The following is a 14,486-nucleotide window of genomic DNA, read 5'->3' as shown; positions in this document are numbered from 1 at the left end:
ACAGACCTCAAGGTTTAGGATGTGGATTAGATCCCCAGAGACATGTAAGAGTTTGAAAAGAATCCGTTCTCTTCATTCATATTTATGCCAGAGTTCCTTTCCTTCCAAGCAGATTTTTATTTTCTGAGTAATACCACCAACAGGGAGGGGCACATACAGTACTTATTTATGTTTCATTGTGTTAAAATTCACAGAGAGAAGCATCCATTAAGAAGCAAAGGTCTGGGGTGCCTGGCGGGGCCAGTTTGTGGAACATGCAACTTGATCTCGGAGTGGTGAGTTCAAGCCCAATGTTGGATATAGAGATTACTTGAAGAAGAAAAAGAAGAAGAAGAAGAAGCAGAGGTCTGCTTTTTACTACCTCAACAGTTTGGGAAAGGCTGAAAAAGTACTTAATAATGATTACAGTAACAAGTCCTGTAATTCTAAATATCTCCATTTTTTTTTAATAAGGCTCTCCTCAGACATAGGTTTGTGTTTTATAGAATTTTTTAAATATACAAATCAACAATGTCTGGACATTTGTGTTATAATATGTTAAAAGTTCAATATAAATGAATATGATTTCAATTTTATTTTCATCATATTCTATTAAAAGGTATTATTCACTATCTATTATTGACCCAGCCAAGTCTTTATTATTTTAGAGTCTTACTTTTTTTACTCAGAATATTGTTTTACTTACTTGTACTGAGATACATCTTTATAAGAAATTACTTTTTTTTTTTCTTATTGAAAGATTAAACTGGAGCACCTGGGTGGCTCAGTTGTTAACCGTCTGCGTTTGGCTCAGGTCATGATCCCAGCATCCTGGGATTGAGCCCCCTATCAGGCTCCCCCCTTGGCGGGAAGCCTGCTTCTTCTCCCTCTCCCACTCCCCCTGCTTGTATTCCCTATCTTGCTGTGTCTTTCTCTGTCAAATAAATAAATAAAATCTTTAAAAAAAAAAAAAAAGGTTAAACTATCATATAAGTAAAAGATGGGATTGGGGGAAGGGTAGAATTTCCTAGACGTCAATCCTGGCAAGTAAACTTGCACTAGGTAAAACTGTAAAATCTCTCTCCTCTCAGATTCCCCCTCCTTCCTGGCTCCAAGGTCCTTTTCTATCCTTTCTCTAATGAACTGGTTGTTATATGGAAATGATTAATAATGTAAGTTTTAATGACCTTAAGTCTTCCAGGGACGTTTGCTTTTTTTTTTTTTTTTTAAGATTTTATTTATTTATTTGACAGACAGAGATCACAAGTAGGCAGAAAGGCAGACGGGGTGTGGGGGGGAAGCAGTGGCCCCTCTGAGCAGAGAGCCCGATGTGGGGCTCGATCCCAGCACCCTGGGATCATGACCTGAGCTGAAGACAGAGGTTTTAACTCACTGAGCCACCCCGGCACCATGGATGTTTGCTTTTTAACAAGGTAGAGGTCTTTTTTTTTTTTTTTTTTAAGGTTTTATTTATTTGAGAGAGAGAGAGACAGAGCCAGAGAGCACAAGCAGGAGGAGGGGCATAGGGAGAGGGCAAAGCCGACTCCCCACTGAGTATGGGACTCAGTCTCAGGACCCAGAAATCATGACCTGAGCCAAAGGCAGACGGTTAACCAACTGAGCCACCCAAGAACTCAACAAGGAAGAGCTCTTAAGCCCAAGGCATGAATCTCTAATTGAGAAGTGTTAGGCATTATTGAGCATAATGGGGAGAGGAGATATTTGGAAATGAGGCTGGAGGTGATGGCGGGAAACAGAGATTTTCCTGTCATCCCAGAAACCTATCATATCAGTTGCTTTCTTTTTTCTTTTTAAGATTTTTATTTATTTATTTATTTATATTTATTAATTTGAGAGAGAGAGAGATCACAAGTAGTCAGAGCAGCAGGCAGAGAGAGGGAAGCAGGCTCCCTGCTGAGCAGAGAGCCAGATGCAGGGCTTGATCCCAGGATCCTGAGAGCATGACCTGAGCTGAAGGCGGAGGCTTAACCCACTGAGCCAGCCAGGCACCCTTTATCATATCAGTTGCTTTCTCTGCCTCTTCCCAAACCCTTGTCAGAACACAGCAGAGGAAAAAGATTAGAAAGGGTAATTAACAACTGCCTTCTGTTATACAAAACACAGAGGGAAGTGATGGATTCTATTCTTCCTGAACAATGGTGAGGACTTCCCACCACAGAAGGTGACTATGTGCCCGTTATTGAATGATTTAGTTATGTCTTCTATACTTTCTCTCACCCTGTAGAGTTTATAGTCTGATCAAGGAAGATGGCACTGGTTTAAAATGGTTCCTGTGGATACCAAAGAATCTTTATGAAGGAGCTATCCATCCCTACCTCCCCCATTTTCTTTTAACAGAGATGGTGGTGTGAATATAGAAAGGGACATTTTTAAAGGAAGCAGGGATATAGGAAGAGGTTGCAAAGGGGATAGATCTGAGAATCTAGAAAGGATGCTCACCTGTGAATGAGATAAAAGGTAGAAAGTTGAGATAGTACAGAAGATATATCAAATATGGAATCCAGCCTTAGTGGGCCCTCGCACAGTGGTTTTTAGTGAAACCTTGCCCCAGACCACTTCAGAACACCACAATCAAAGAATCTGCCTCTCCAGACACTCAAGTATATACAAGAGGTCACAGTTCTCCTTACTCCGTAGAAGAATGTATCTCCCAGGGGCACCTGGGTGGCTCAGTGGGTTAAAGCCTCTGCCTTTGGCTCAGGTCATGACTCAGGTCATGGTCCCAGAGTCCTGGGATCGAGCCCCGTGTCGGGCTCTCTGCTCAGAAGGGAGCCTGCTTCCCTCTCTCTCTGTCTCTGCCTGCCTCTCTGCCTACTTCTGGCCTCTGTTTGTCAAATAAGTAAATAAATAACCTTAAAAAAAAAAAAAGAATGTATCTCCCAAACCTTTGTCTTTTAACCATCCACCAAGCAAATCATACCTACTAAATCCTGCTGGCTTAAACTCTTGGTTGTGTATCAGATGATCTTAGGAAATCACTTTTGTGGCAAAAAGGGCAGGACGCTAAAAAGGAGAAGAATTTGTAGACAGTTCAGGTATTCTGACCTTAAAATTAAAGAAACTGATTTTTCTAGGGAAGACAAGCGTTTCCCCTGCAAGAGCCTTGACAATTTCTAAGTTTTTTTGTTCTATTACTGCCCAGATTATCGTTTCAGTTTAACAGCCCACAGAATTATAAAGTCTGGCTAACCAATCCCACTGCATTTTTTAAAAATAATTTTTTTTTCAAATAGTCATTAGGCCAAACACATTTCTACTACTTCCTTTGTGGTACCCTGTTTCAGAGCTTTAAATAATCTTGTCAGAATTTTTTTCTTTTTTCAAATTCTAAGCCAAAAGTCCTTTGCAAAATTATTTTCATCAACGGAATTATTAAAACAATTGAAAATGGCATTTAAAAAGTTATAAAAGGGTCTTTTAATTCAGAACTTCAGAACTTTTTGATACTTAACAATTAATGAAATTGTTATAGCATTCTCATTTTTTTAAGAATCTTTTAAGATGTTTAAAATATTAATATTATAATACCACCCAGGCCTTGACACCTCCAAAAGTGAAATAAAAACATGAAATAGATTAGGGTCCCTGGCTAGCTCAGTCTGTAGAGCATCTGATTCTTTTTTTTTTTTTTTAAAGATTTTATTTATTTATCAGAGAGAGAGGGGGAGAGAGCGAGCATAGGCAGACAGAATGGCAGGCAGAGGGAGAAGCAGGCTCCCTGCCGAGCAAGGAGCCCGATGCGGGATTCGATCCCAGGACACTGGGATCATGACCTGAGCCGAAGGCAGCTGCTTAACCAACTGAGCCACCCAGGCGTCCCGAGCATCTGATTCTTGATCTGAGGGTCACAAGTTCAAGCCCCAAGCTGGGTGGTAGAGCCTACTTAGAACACATACCCACACAGGGGCACCTGAGTGGTTCAGTTAGTCTGTCTCTGCCTTCAGCTTAGGTCATGATGCCAGGGTCCTGGGATCAATCCTTGCATTGGGCTCCCTTCTCAAAGGGGAGCCTGCTTCTCCCTCTGCCATCAGCCCCCCACTTGTGCTCTCTTGCTTGCTCACTCTCTCTCTCTCAAATAAATAAAATCTTTAAAACACTCACACGTGGGGCGCCTGGGTGGCTCAGTGGGTTAAGCCACTGCCTTCGGCTCAGGTCATGATCTCAGGGTTCTGGGATCGAGCCCCGCATCGGGCTCTCTGCTCAGTGGGGAGCCTGCTTCCTCCTCTCTCTCTGCCTGCCTCTCTGCCTACTTGTGATCTCTGTCAAATAAATAGATAAAATCTTAAAAAAAAAAACCTCACACGTGTGCGAAATAGACATTAGTTAAGTGGTTTTGCCTTGGAAAAAAAATCGGTAAGTGACCACATCCGAAAATAATCTCAAGATACTTCTGCATCTGATTCCTTATGTGAAAACCCTGTACCTGAACACTTTGTAATCAGAATATTAAATCAGGATTTATTTGAAATTAAAAAACAGTGTTTACAAAGAGAGAAGTTCAGAAAACATTGTTTTTCTTGGTTTATTATAGTTTTACTAAACTGTAATATATTTATATATATTACATATATAATATCTAACCTATATATAACCTATAATACATAACCTAATGTATATAATATATAGCCTATTATTATAGGTTTATTATAGTTTTATTATTATATAGTTTACTATAGTGGTAATGCAGGGGCACCTGGGTGGCTCAGTGGGTTAAAGCCTCTGCCTTCAGCTCAGGTCCTAATCCCAGGGTCCTGGGATAGAGCCCCACATCGAGCCCGAATGTGGCTCTCGGATCAGCAGGGAGCCTGCTTCCCTTCCTCTCTCTCTGCCTCCTTTCTGCCTACTTGTGATCTCTCTCTGTCAAATAAATAATGGACACTTAGATAATTTCCAATCTTTGGCACAAAAAATGCTACAGTAACTACAGATATGTGTATTTCACACAAGGTCAAATGTGTCTTCAGAAGAAAATTCTAAAAGTGCAATTGCCAGGTTGAAGGATATGTCACTTGTCATTTCAAATTAAAATATTGCCAAATGACTTTTATGGAGTAAATAATAACAGTTTTACCCCCCAGAGATGTAAGGGCATGCTTTTCTCCCTACCACCTTGCCAGCACAATGTGACATTAACTCTACAAATATTTATTGGATTCAGGCAGTGTTCTAGGTGATTACAACACATCAGTGAATGAAATAAACCAAAATCCCTTCTCTAGTGGGGTTTATATTTCTAGCAGAGGACAAAAATAATGTAATGCATAATAATACATAGTATAAATAAACATAAAATCATAGAGTATGTTAGAAGCTGGAATATGTTCTGGAAAGAATGATCAGGGTCTAAGGAATCAGGAGTGTAGTGCTTCTGGGTTTCATTGGGGGTGATATTTGAGCAGACTTGAAGGAAGTAAGGAAGTTAACTCTGCAGACCTGGGGAAAGATTATTATTGGCAACGGAAATAGGCATTTCAAAAGTCATAATGCATAGGGTCGCCTAGGGTATTCCAGGAAGCACCAGAAGGCCAGGATGACTAGGGGAAGATGAAAAAGCAAATAAAGGCAGAAGGAAAAGAAGTTAAATCAAGGACCAGACCCCAATTCCCAGTGACTGGTAGGCCATGACAAAGAGTTTGGCTTCATTCTGAAATGAGGAGTCACTGAAGCATTTTCAAACTTTAGGATTTTTGACAATTGAAGAGGTTAAAATATGTTTTTTTCAGAGGTTAAGTTTGCTTTTTTTTTTCTTTTTAGAAAGGTTGAGCACCTTTTCCTGTCTTAAATGCTATGTTATTTCCTTTTCTAAGTATGCAAATCCTTTCCTCATTTTGAGGATGTTTGTTAGCCTTTTTCATGTTGATTCATAGAAACTTATATACTGAAGAAATTAGCCTTTGGTTTGTTACTTTAGTCACAAATTCAGTTAACATCTAAAATGGTCTAACTACATGGATTTTTGCTTTTGCCTGTTGCATTTCAAACTTTAGGGCCATAGCAATGACATTGTGATTGTATATGGAAATTAAGTCATGTTTCTCTATTCCTTCATCTTATTTTTCGAAATCAAATATATGGAGAAAAACCATTTCTGAAATGACAAAATGCCTAGAAGTTCTTAGGTGCATTTTTAAATTAACAGCTAATCAATAAAAACAGGTATTAAAAATATCTTAAGTATCATAGCATACATACATGACAGTCTGTTTCCTTTATTTTATAGCATACATTTATTTATTAGGTTAATCTTTGGAGTAAGTACAAAGTTCAAAACATATCAAAGATACAGAGTAAAAAGTAAATTTCCTTGTTCCTAGCTCACCACTATTGAATTCCTCTTTGCTTAAGTAACTACAGTTTCCAGTTGTTTTTTTTTTTTTTTTTAAGATTTTATTTATTTATTTGACAGACAGAGATCACAAGTAGGCAGAGAGGCAGGCAGAGAGAGACAGGAGAAAGCAGACTCCCTGCTGAGCAGAGAGCCCGATGCGGGACTCGATCCAAGGACCCCGGGATCACAACCTGAGCCAAAGGCCGAGGTCTCAACCCACTGAGCCATGCAGGAGCCCCTAGTTTCCAGTTTTTTATGTATATTTCCAGATATCTTATTTGGATGCATGTGTAAAATAATTTTCAGTCTGTTTGCTCTAAATGGACCCATTCCTAATTTTAAATTCATTCATTTAAGAATCAGCTATACTGGGGCATCTGGGTAGCTCAGTGGGTTAAGCCTCTGCCTTCGGCTCAGGTCATGATCTCAGGGTCCTGGGATCGAGCCCCGCATCAGGCTCTCTGCTCAGCAAGGAGCCAGCTTCCCCTCCTCTCTCTCTCTGCCTGCCTCTCTGCCTACTTGTGATCTCTTTCTCTGTCAAATAAATAAAATCTTAAAAAAAAAAAAAAATCAGGTATACTGGGGCACCTGGGTGGCTTACTCAGTTAAGTGTCTGCATTTGACTCAGGTAATGGTTTCTGAGTCCCAAGGATCCAGCCCCACAGTGGGTTCCCCACTCATTGGGGAGTCTGCTTTTCCCTCTGACCCTCCCCCTCTTGTGCGCTCGCTCTCTCTCTCTCTCTCAAATAATAAAATCTTAAAAAAAAAAAAGAATCAGCTATACTGACAGGATAACATATTTTAAGATGTGGAGTGGAAATACGGGGCACCTGGGTGGCTCAGTAGGTTAAAGCCTCTGCCTTTGCTCAGGGTCATGATCCCAGGGTCCTGGGGCTCTCTGCTCAGCAGGGAGCCTGCTTCCTCCTTTCTCTCTGCCTGCCTCTCTGTCTACTTGTGATCTCTGTCAAATAAATAAATAAAATTAAAAAAAAAAAGAATGTTTTGCATAAACCATTTTTTTCCTTTTTTTTTTAAATTTAAATTTTAGTTAACATATCGTTCAATATTGGTTTCTGGAGTAGAATTCAGTGATTCATCACTTACCTACAACACCCAGTGCTCATCACAACAAATGTCCTGTTTAATACTTATCACCCATCTAGCGCATCTCCTACCCACCTCCCTCCATCAATCCTCAGTTTGTTCTCTTAGTTAAGAGCGACTTATGGCTTGTTTCCCTCTCTCCTTTTTTTTTTTTTTTAAGATTTTATTTATTTATTTGACACAGAGAGAGATCACAAGTAGGCAGAGAGGCAGGCAGAGATAGAGAGGGAAGCAGGCTCCCTGCTGAGCAGAGCGCCTGATGGGGGCTTGATCCCAGGACCCTGGGATTATGACCTGAGCAGAAGGCAGAGGCTTTAACCCACTGAACCACCCAGGCACCGCCTTCTCCTTTTTTTAAGGGGGAGCAGGATTAATCCAGGTATGTATGGATTCAGGAAACAAAAGTGGTCATAAGTTTTGGTCATAGGTAGAATTATGTCTATGTCAGACAATTTCTGAAAGGAAAGGTTAAAAGAAAATGCTATCTTGAAATATCCTCCTTTGACCAAATTGAGTGCCATAGGTATAGATTTTGTTGAATAAACCCTAGAATTACATTTTTAAGTTAAAATGGTCTTTTCAGTTTCTGATTTCCCTAAAGTGTAAATGAAGAGGAATGAAAATCATTTAATTGTCTTTGTGACTAGGACTGGCACTACTTTCCTTGTAAGGACCCAGCTTAAGGACCACCACTTTAGTGTTTCTTTTGAGGACCAAGAACAGCAAGAGTGATGAGATCAGGTCTAGCCCCTCCCCCACAACTATTAACTGCTTTTTTTGACAGTTAGAAGGTTAGGTAAGTAGTTTTTTATTAGAGGAACATGCGCTCACCAAGTACCTGCTTAGGCATAACAAAGCCAAAGGATAAAAAGTTTTTGAAGGAATTTCAAAATGAAATAGCCATGCTGGGAAAAAGCCAGAACTTTGTTATACTTTCTTACACTTACTCTGCGGTTTAGAATTGTTTATATTTTAAATGACAATTGGGAGGGTGTACACTATAATCTTTTTAGTTTTGGAGCCTCCAAAGGCCTTAATCAGGCTCTGGACACATGCTCTGGGGAACTATGAAATATTAAACCACAACAGGGAGGCTAATCACAGAGCCCGTCATACAGTGGAATCAAAATAGAAACAACCTAGAGGATGTAGCAGAGCAGAAATGAAAGTCAGAATAAATGTTTCAGTATTCATACTTTCCTATTCAAAATTCAGTTTAGTGTTAAATGGGCACACCACTGGATAATAATAAAAAAATAAAAACCAACATGAACCCTGATTTTAAAAAAGTAGGGAGAGCATATTGATGAAAGAAAAAAAAGGATGCAGGTATAGCTGGATCTGAGAGATGTGTCCTCGTCGCTAAGCTGCCTAAGCCTGATTCAGTTGTAATAGTGTGAACCCCTGCAGAGTTTTGAGAAACTGACATGATATAAATGCTGCTTGAGAAAAACTAGTAACTAAACATAAGATGGATTGGCAGAGAAAACCTAAAATGTTGAAAGATAACTAGAAACCTGGTAGAAGAGGAATCCACAAGATTAAGTGACTAGCTGTAGGGGATAAAGGAGCTGAGAAGTCAATGATTAAGAGGAAACGATGACTGGTTTGGGGGCAGGTGGTAGAGGGAGGTTGGTGACCATGGCAGTATTATTTATTGAAAACCAAAGACATAGTTTAGTTACACTAAACTAAAAGAGGTGTGTGTGGGGGTGGGGGGAGTACTGCTCAACTTAACTTCATACGGGAAATAAGAGAACATAAGAGTATTTTCCTTTCATCTTGGCCTCAATGCCAAGGCCTGTACTTACTAATAATTCAATTCAGGAGAGTCTGAGAATTACAACATGGCAAAAGAAAAAGTCATAGAAGTAACTCATTGATTTGAGGGGCGCCTGGGTGGCTCAGTGGGTTAAAGCCTCTGCCTTTGGCCCAGGTCATGATCTCAGGTCCTGGGATGGAACCCGAATCAGGCTCTCTGCTCAGCAGGGAGCCTGCTTCCTCCTCTCTCTCTGCCTGTCTCTCTGCCCGCTTGTGATATCTCTCTCTGTGTCAAATAAATAAGTAAAATCTTTTTTTAAAAAAAGTAACTCATTGGGGCGCCTGGGTGGCTCAGTGGGTTAAAGCTTCTGCCTTCGGCTCAGGTCGTGATCCCAGGGTTCTGGGATCGAGCCCCACATCAGGCTCTCTGCTCCGCGGGGAGCCTGCTTCCTCCTCTCTCTCTGCTTGCCTCTCTGCCTACCTGTGATCTCTGTCTGTTAAATAAATAAAATCTTTAAAAAAAAAAAAGTAACTCATTGATTTGATGTAAAAGGTTACAGATCAGGTGAATCATAAGATAGGAAATGAAAGTGGAAGGCCTTATGCAGACAGGATATGACTTACTGAAAATCCAAAGATCCTAGATCCAGTCCTGAAGAGGAGGAAAAATGTGTAACGTTTCTCATTTTTTGTTTGCTGGATAAACATTTGAGAGGGGCTTCTTTTGTTCTTGGATCATTTTTAAGCCAGCAAAGCCCATCAGTTCAAGTCTGGGTGATCTGAAAGTCACAACAAAGGAAGAATCAGTATCTTGCACATAGCAGGCATTCAGTAAACATTTGTAGAATGAAGAAATGAAGGATTTTCAGGACTCAATATGCATGAAGTGTGAAAAGAATCAGGAGAACCATATCCAGTAGCAAAGTAGAAACAGGCTAGAGTCCATATACTGCAATTCACTGAAAGCCAAACCACTATAGAAATGAAAAATGGGAGAGTCTCTGGTTTGGTTTGGTTTATAATCCCTGAGAGCTCTTTCCTTTTTTCGTGGTTTCTTTTCAAGGTCAGGATCACCCTCTACAGTTCAGATCTGGATAAAAAAAAAAGAAATTGGTTGGGTGCCTAGATGGCTCAGTTGGTTCAGCAACTGCTTTTGGCTCAGGTCATGATCCTGGAGTCCCAGGATCAAGTCCTGCATCTGGCTCCCAGCTCCACAGGGAGTCTGCTTCTCCCTCTGACTTTCTGCTCTCTCATGTTCTCTCTCACTGTCTCTCTCTCAAATAAATGTCTTAAAAAAAAAAAAAAAGAAAGAAAGAAAGAAAAAAATTGATTAGTTATGGCAAAAGCAAAAAACTCGAGGCTTCTCAACTCTAGTGATCTTATCCAGGACCAGCTATGAAAGCCAGGATCTCATGGGAGCAGACTGTTTTACTTTTTTCTCCTCAAAAAATTCCAACCATAATGTTTACATTTGACAGACCAAGTGATATTTCTCAACAGTTGTTCCAAACCTTTATCACTCTCACTTCCTACGGCATGTTGCTCTATTTTGCACTCAGAAGAGCACCTAGCAGTTCTGCTTAATCTAGATACAAGGTTATAACCTTCCAGACAGGAGCTATACCAAGAGGAAGGCCAAGCTCCAGATTCTTGGCTTGGTCACTTTTTTAGGGCCTGGCTAACGCAATAAGCTCTTTATCTTCAATCTCTCTCCGCCTGCTCCTGCCCCTGACTATTCACATACTTGTGTTTCCTCTATGCTAGAAAATTCCCTTCCTTTTTCCTCTCTACCACCAAACTTCTTAGAAGCTTTTACTTCCTACTTTCAACTTTCTGACTTTCCTTCCCAGCTTTCATTCCTACCATGGTACAGAAAACTGCTAGCAAATGTCACTAAAAACCATAATAGGGGAACCTGGGTGGCTCAGTGGGTTAAAGCCTCTGCCTTCAGCTCAGGTCATGATCCCAGCCAGAGTCCTGGGATTGAGCCCTGCATCAGGCGCTCTGCTCAGTGGGGAGCCTGCTTCCTCCTCTCCCTCTGCCTGCTGCTCTACTTGTGATCACTCTGTCAAATAAGTAAATAAAATCTTTGAAGAAAATATATGAATGATAGTATAAGAGGTCTTCTTTGAATTCTATTATCTGCAGTGTTAGGCTCTGTGGAGTTACTTCTTTCCTGGCCTCTGAGATACCACTCCTTTATTTTTATACCTCTGTGGACAGTTTAACTCATTCATTCCTCAAATTCTGCCCATCTCTGAAATTTAGGCATTTCTAAAGTTTCTCCCCTTGAGTCCCTTCTTATGCCAACACCCTCCCTCCCTGCTCCCTAGGCTTCAGGTATTGCCTGAATATTCCCAAATCTTCATGTCCCTACTCCTGAAGCCTTCTCTCAAATAAGCACAGGTTAATTAGAAAATAAGCCACTCCAAGAGGGACTTCCCTCATGTTATCTCCACTAATCCTGACATTTCTTTGCTGACAGGAAAAGAAAAGTTAGGGGAAAGGATGATAAACCCTGTTACAGACCCCTTGGCATGGGAGACAGACCTCCCCTCAACTACACATACCAATCCTCTAAATACTAACAGGAGGAGAGTCTCTGTGCAGACACTAAATCTCCTCCCAAGAATAGTGAGGTGGTGCTAAAGTCAACTGCAGTAGTAGCTTCTAGAAGGAAGAAGCGTTGGAAGTGCCACATGGATGTTTCAGTTTGATTTTTTTTTATTTTTTTTGATTTTTTTTTTTAAGATTTTATCCATTTATTGGACAGAGAGAGGGATCACAAGTAGACAGAGAGGCAGGCAGAGAGAGAGGAGGAAGCAGGCTCCCCGCTGAGCAGAGAGCCCAATGTGGGGCTCGATCCCAGCACCCCGGGATCATGACCCGAGCCAAAGGCAGAGGCCCAACCCACTGAGCCACCCAGGCGCCCCTGATTTTTTTTTTTTTAAAGATTTATTTATTTGACAGAGAGAAATCACAAGTAGACAGAGAGGCAGCCAGAGAGAGAGAGAGAGGGAAGCAGGCTCCCTGCTGAGCAGAGAGCCCGATGCGGGACTCGATCCCAGGACCCTGAGATCATGACCTGAGCTGAAGGCAGCGGCTTAATCCACTGAGCCACCCAGGCGCCCCTGTTTCAGTTTGATTTTGAATTTGGACGGTGAGAGGAATTTGAGCCTTTACTTATCTGACACCCAGGTTGCAGAGGGTTCCCAAGTCCCACCCTTCTCCAGGTGTGGACAGTGTAGAAGACTGGGAAATTGCTGGGAGAGAGGAGAGAGGGGATACCTTCTAGGATCCAACAGTCTCAAAGTTCCTGAGGCATCACAAACACAACTGCTCTGGAACTGATCTCGTCATTCTGCTTCTACTACCATTTTGTTAACAACATCACTTTTCACCCTCTTGACTTAGATGGAAATTTCTATTACCGGGGACTCTTCCCTCTCTAGCAGTGCCCCATTCAGTTCTAAGAGACCTCCCTCCAGACTGGCTTCTTTCAATGCTGGACCAGCTCCTACTATCTCCATACCTCTCGTCTCTACCCCATCCAATCCATGTGTCCTGCTGTAGCCAGAGGGACCTTCCCAGAACATTATTGGTCATTCCTCACCTCTTTTCATTAAAACCCCCCATTGACAACGTTTAGGCTTTTAGTGGGGCATATGAGGTCCTCTGCAACCTACCTTGACCTGTCTTCCATTTTCATCACTGGTGACTCCTTCCCTCATCCAAGCATCAGTGGGCTCTTTGCAGCTTTTCAAACATACTTTTAAGTACTAAGTGGCCAGCTATGAGCCAGGCACTAATCTAAACTTTGTAATACAGTGAACAGGAAAAAAAGGCCCCTGCTCTCATGCAACTCACATTTTAGTAGGAAGAGCCAGTGAATAAACAAGATAATTTCAGATAGTGATATGGCGCTATGAAGACAATTAAATGGGGGTATTAGAGGGGTGGGTTGGCTCCTTTAGTGCTAAGGAAGGAGCTAAGAAGGTAACAGTTGATCTTGAATGACAAGCAGGAGCCAGACAAGCAAAGACCTGGTATAGAGTATTTGGGGCCATTTGACAGTGTGTGACAAAGGCCTTGAGGCAAGAACTAGCTTGGGCACTTGACATTTTCAAGGTCCCAAAACAAAGCAGTGAGGCTGCACTCATTAGACACTTGGGTGGGGGCAATGAGGTGAGGCCAGATCACAGGGACCCTGTGGGGGCATCCAAAGGACTTTGGATACTATTTTAAGGCAAGAGGAATACACTGAAAGATTTTGAGCCAAGGAGGGACATGCCCTGGATCACTCTGGCTCTTCCTGGAGAAGGGGTTTCGGCTTGGAGACCAGTTCCATGCCTTCAGGCTTAATGCTCAGGCCAAGCTCAAGCCTGGAACGACCACGGTCTTTCCCAGGACAGTTCCCAAGCTCCTGAGAGCTTATCACTGCAGTGCTTTCAGCCCAGGTCAAGCCTGGTTTGCCTCGCCAGCCCTTCAGTCGCTCCACAAACCACTCACTGGACGCAGGGGACAGAGACCTGAGATCTCCCGCTGTCACCGAACCACTTTTTTTCTGTTCCTGCCTCCCTCCTAACTAGTGGAGCAGTCAGACTATGTTTGGCGGGGCAGTGACAAATCCAGGCCCACGGGTTAGTGGTACAAACGAGACTTCTCCCTAAGACGATGGAGGACCCTTCGTGATAGGCAGCCCGGCCCGAACCAATGAGCTGGTGAGACCAGAGTGGACCCGCGGGAGTCAAGGCGGGATATGGACTACAATTCCCAGTCGACTCTGCGCGCGGCTGCCGATCCCTCCGCACCAATTTACTAATCCGGCTGTTCACCACGGCCGGCCAAGGACCAAGCCTAGGTTTTTTTCCTGGAACCGAGGTCCATCTTCTTATCACAGTTTCAGAGAGAGACCACGGAATGCCCTGGAGGTGAAACGGACTTTTTGAGGAGAAACGCGGATGCAGACTATGGGAGAGAGGTCGCTCTGAAGCCACCGACTTTCGCGCGCTTTGGCGCGGGTGGTTGTGGGTAGAGCGCCCAGGAGGGAGAAAGGAGCTGGGGGGCTGTGACCGCGGCCTGAGGGGATGTTCGAGGACGAACCCCACGCTGAGGGGGCAGCGGTCGTCGCCGCGGCCGGGGAGGCGCTGCAGGCCCTGTGCCAGGAGCTGAACCTGGACGAGGGGAGCGCGGCCGAAGCCCTGGACGACTTCACCGCCATCCGGGGTAACTACAGCCTAGAGGTGAGCGGCGGCAGGACCCGACCCCCGCCAGGCCCCACCCCCGCCCCGCC

The 14,486-nt window shown here is 42.7% G+C and overlaps 2 protein-coding genes and 1 long non-coding RNA gene across 6 annotated transcripts in view; 2 read left to right on the top strand and 1 right to left on the bottom strand.

Annotated features, from left to right (window-relative positions):
- MROH8 (maestro heat like repeat family member 8) overlaps positions 1–616 on the top strand; it is a 61,507-nt gene extending 60,891 nt beyond the window's left edge. The window contains exon 24 of the mRNA XM_082746300.1: positions 195–616. The gene's annotated coding sequence lies outside the window, so the exon portion shown is untranslated. The remainder of the gene's footprint in view (positions 1–194) is intronic.
- Positions 1–14,486, bottom strand: part of LOC309872291 — a 34,686-nt gene that overhangs the window by 19,749 nt on the left and 451 nt on the right. For all 3 annotated transcript variants that reach the window (XR_014315763.1, XR_014315764.1, XR_014315765.1), the window contains exon 2: positions 9,818–9,972. This is a non-coding gene — a long non-coding RNA (uncharacterized lncRNA). The remainder of the gene's footprint in view (positions 1–9,817; positions 9,973–14,486) is intronic.
- The window catches only part of RBL1 (RB transcriptional corepressor like 1), a 76,347-nt gene continuing 74,785 nt past the window's right edge, over positions 12,925–14,486 (top strand). Inside the window, exon 1 of one of the 2 annotated variants that reach the window (XM_082746219.1) lies at positions 12,925–14,436. In XM_082746219.1, coding sequence (XP_082602345.1) covers positions 14,281–14,436 — 156 coding nt within the window. In that variant the 5' untranslated portion in view covers positions 12,925–14,280. The remainder of the gene's footprint in view (positions 14,437–14,486) is intronic. The other variant, XM_082746220.1, reaches the window with a different exon arrangement.

Source organism: Mustela nivalis, assembly GCF_964662115.1.
Source record: "Mustela nivalis genome assembly, chromosome: 8".
Classification (NCBI taxonomy): Eukaryota; Metazoa; Chordata; class Mammalia; order Carnivora; family Mustelidae; genus Mustela; species Mustela nivalis.
This window is presented reverse-complemented; position numbering and strand designations above follow the sequence as displayed.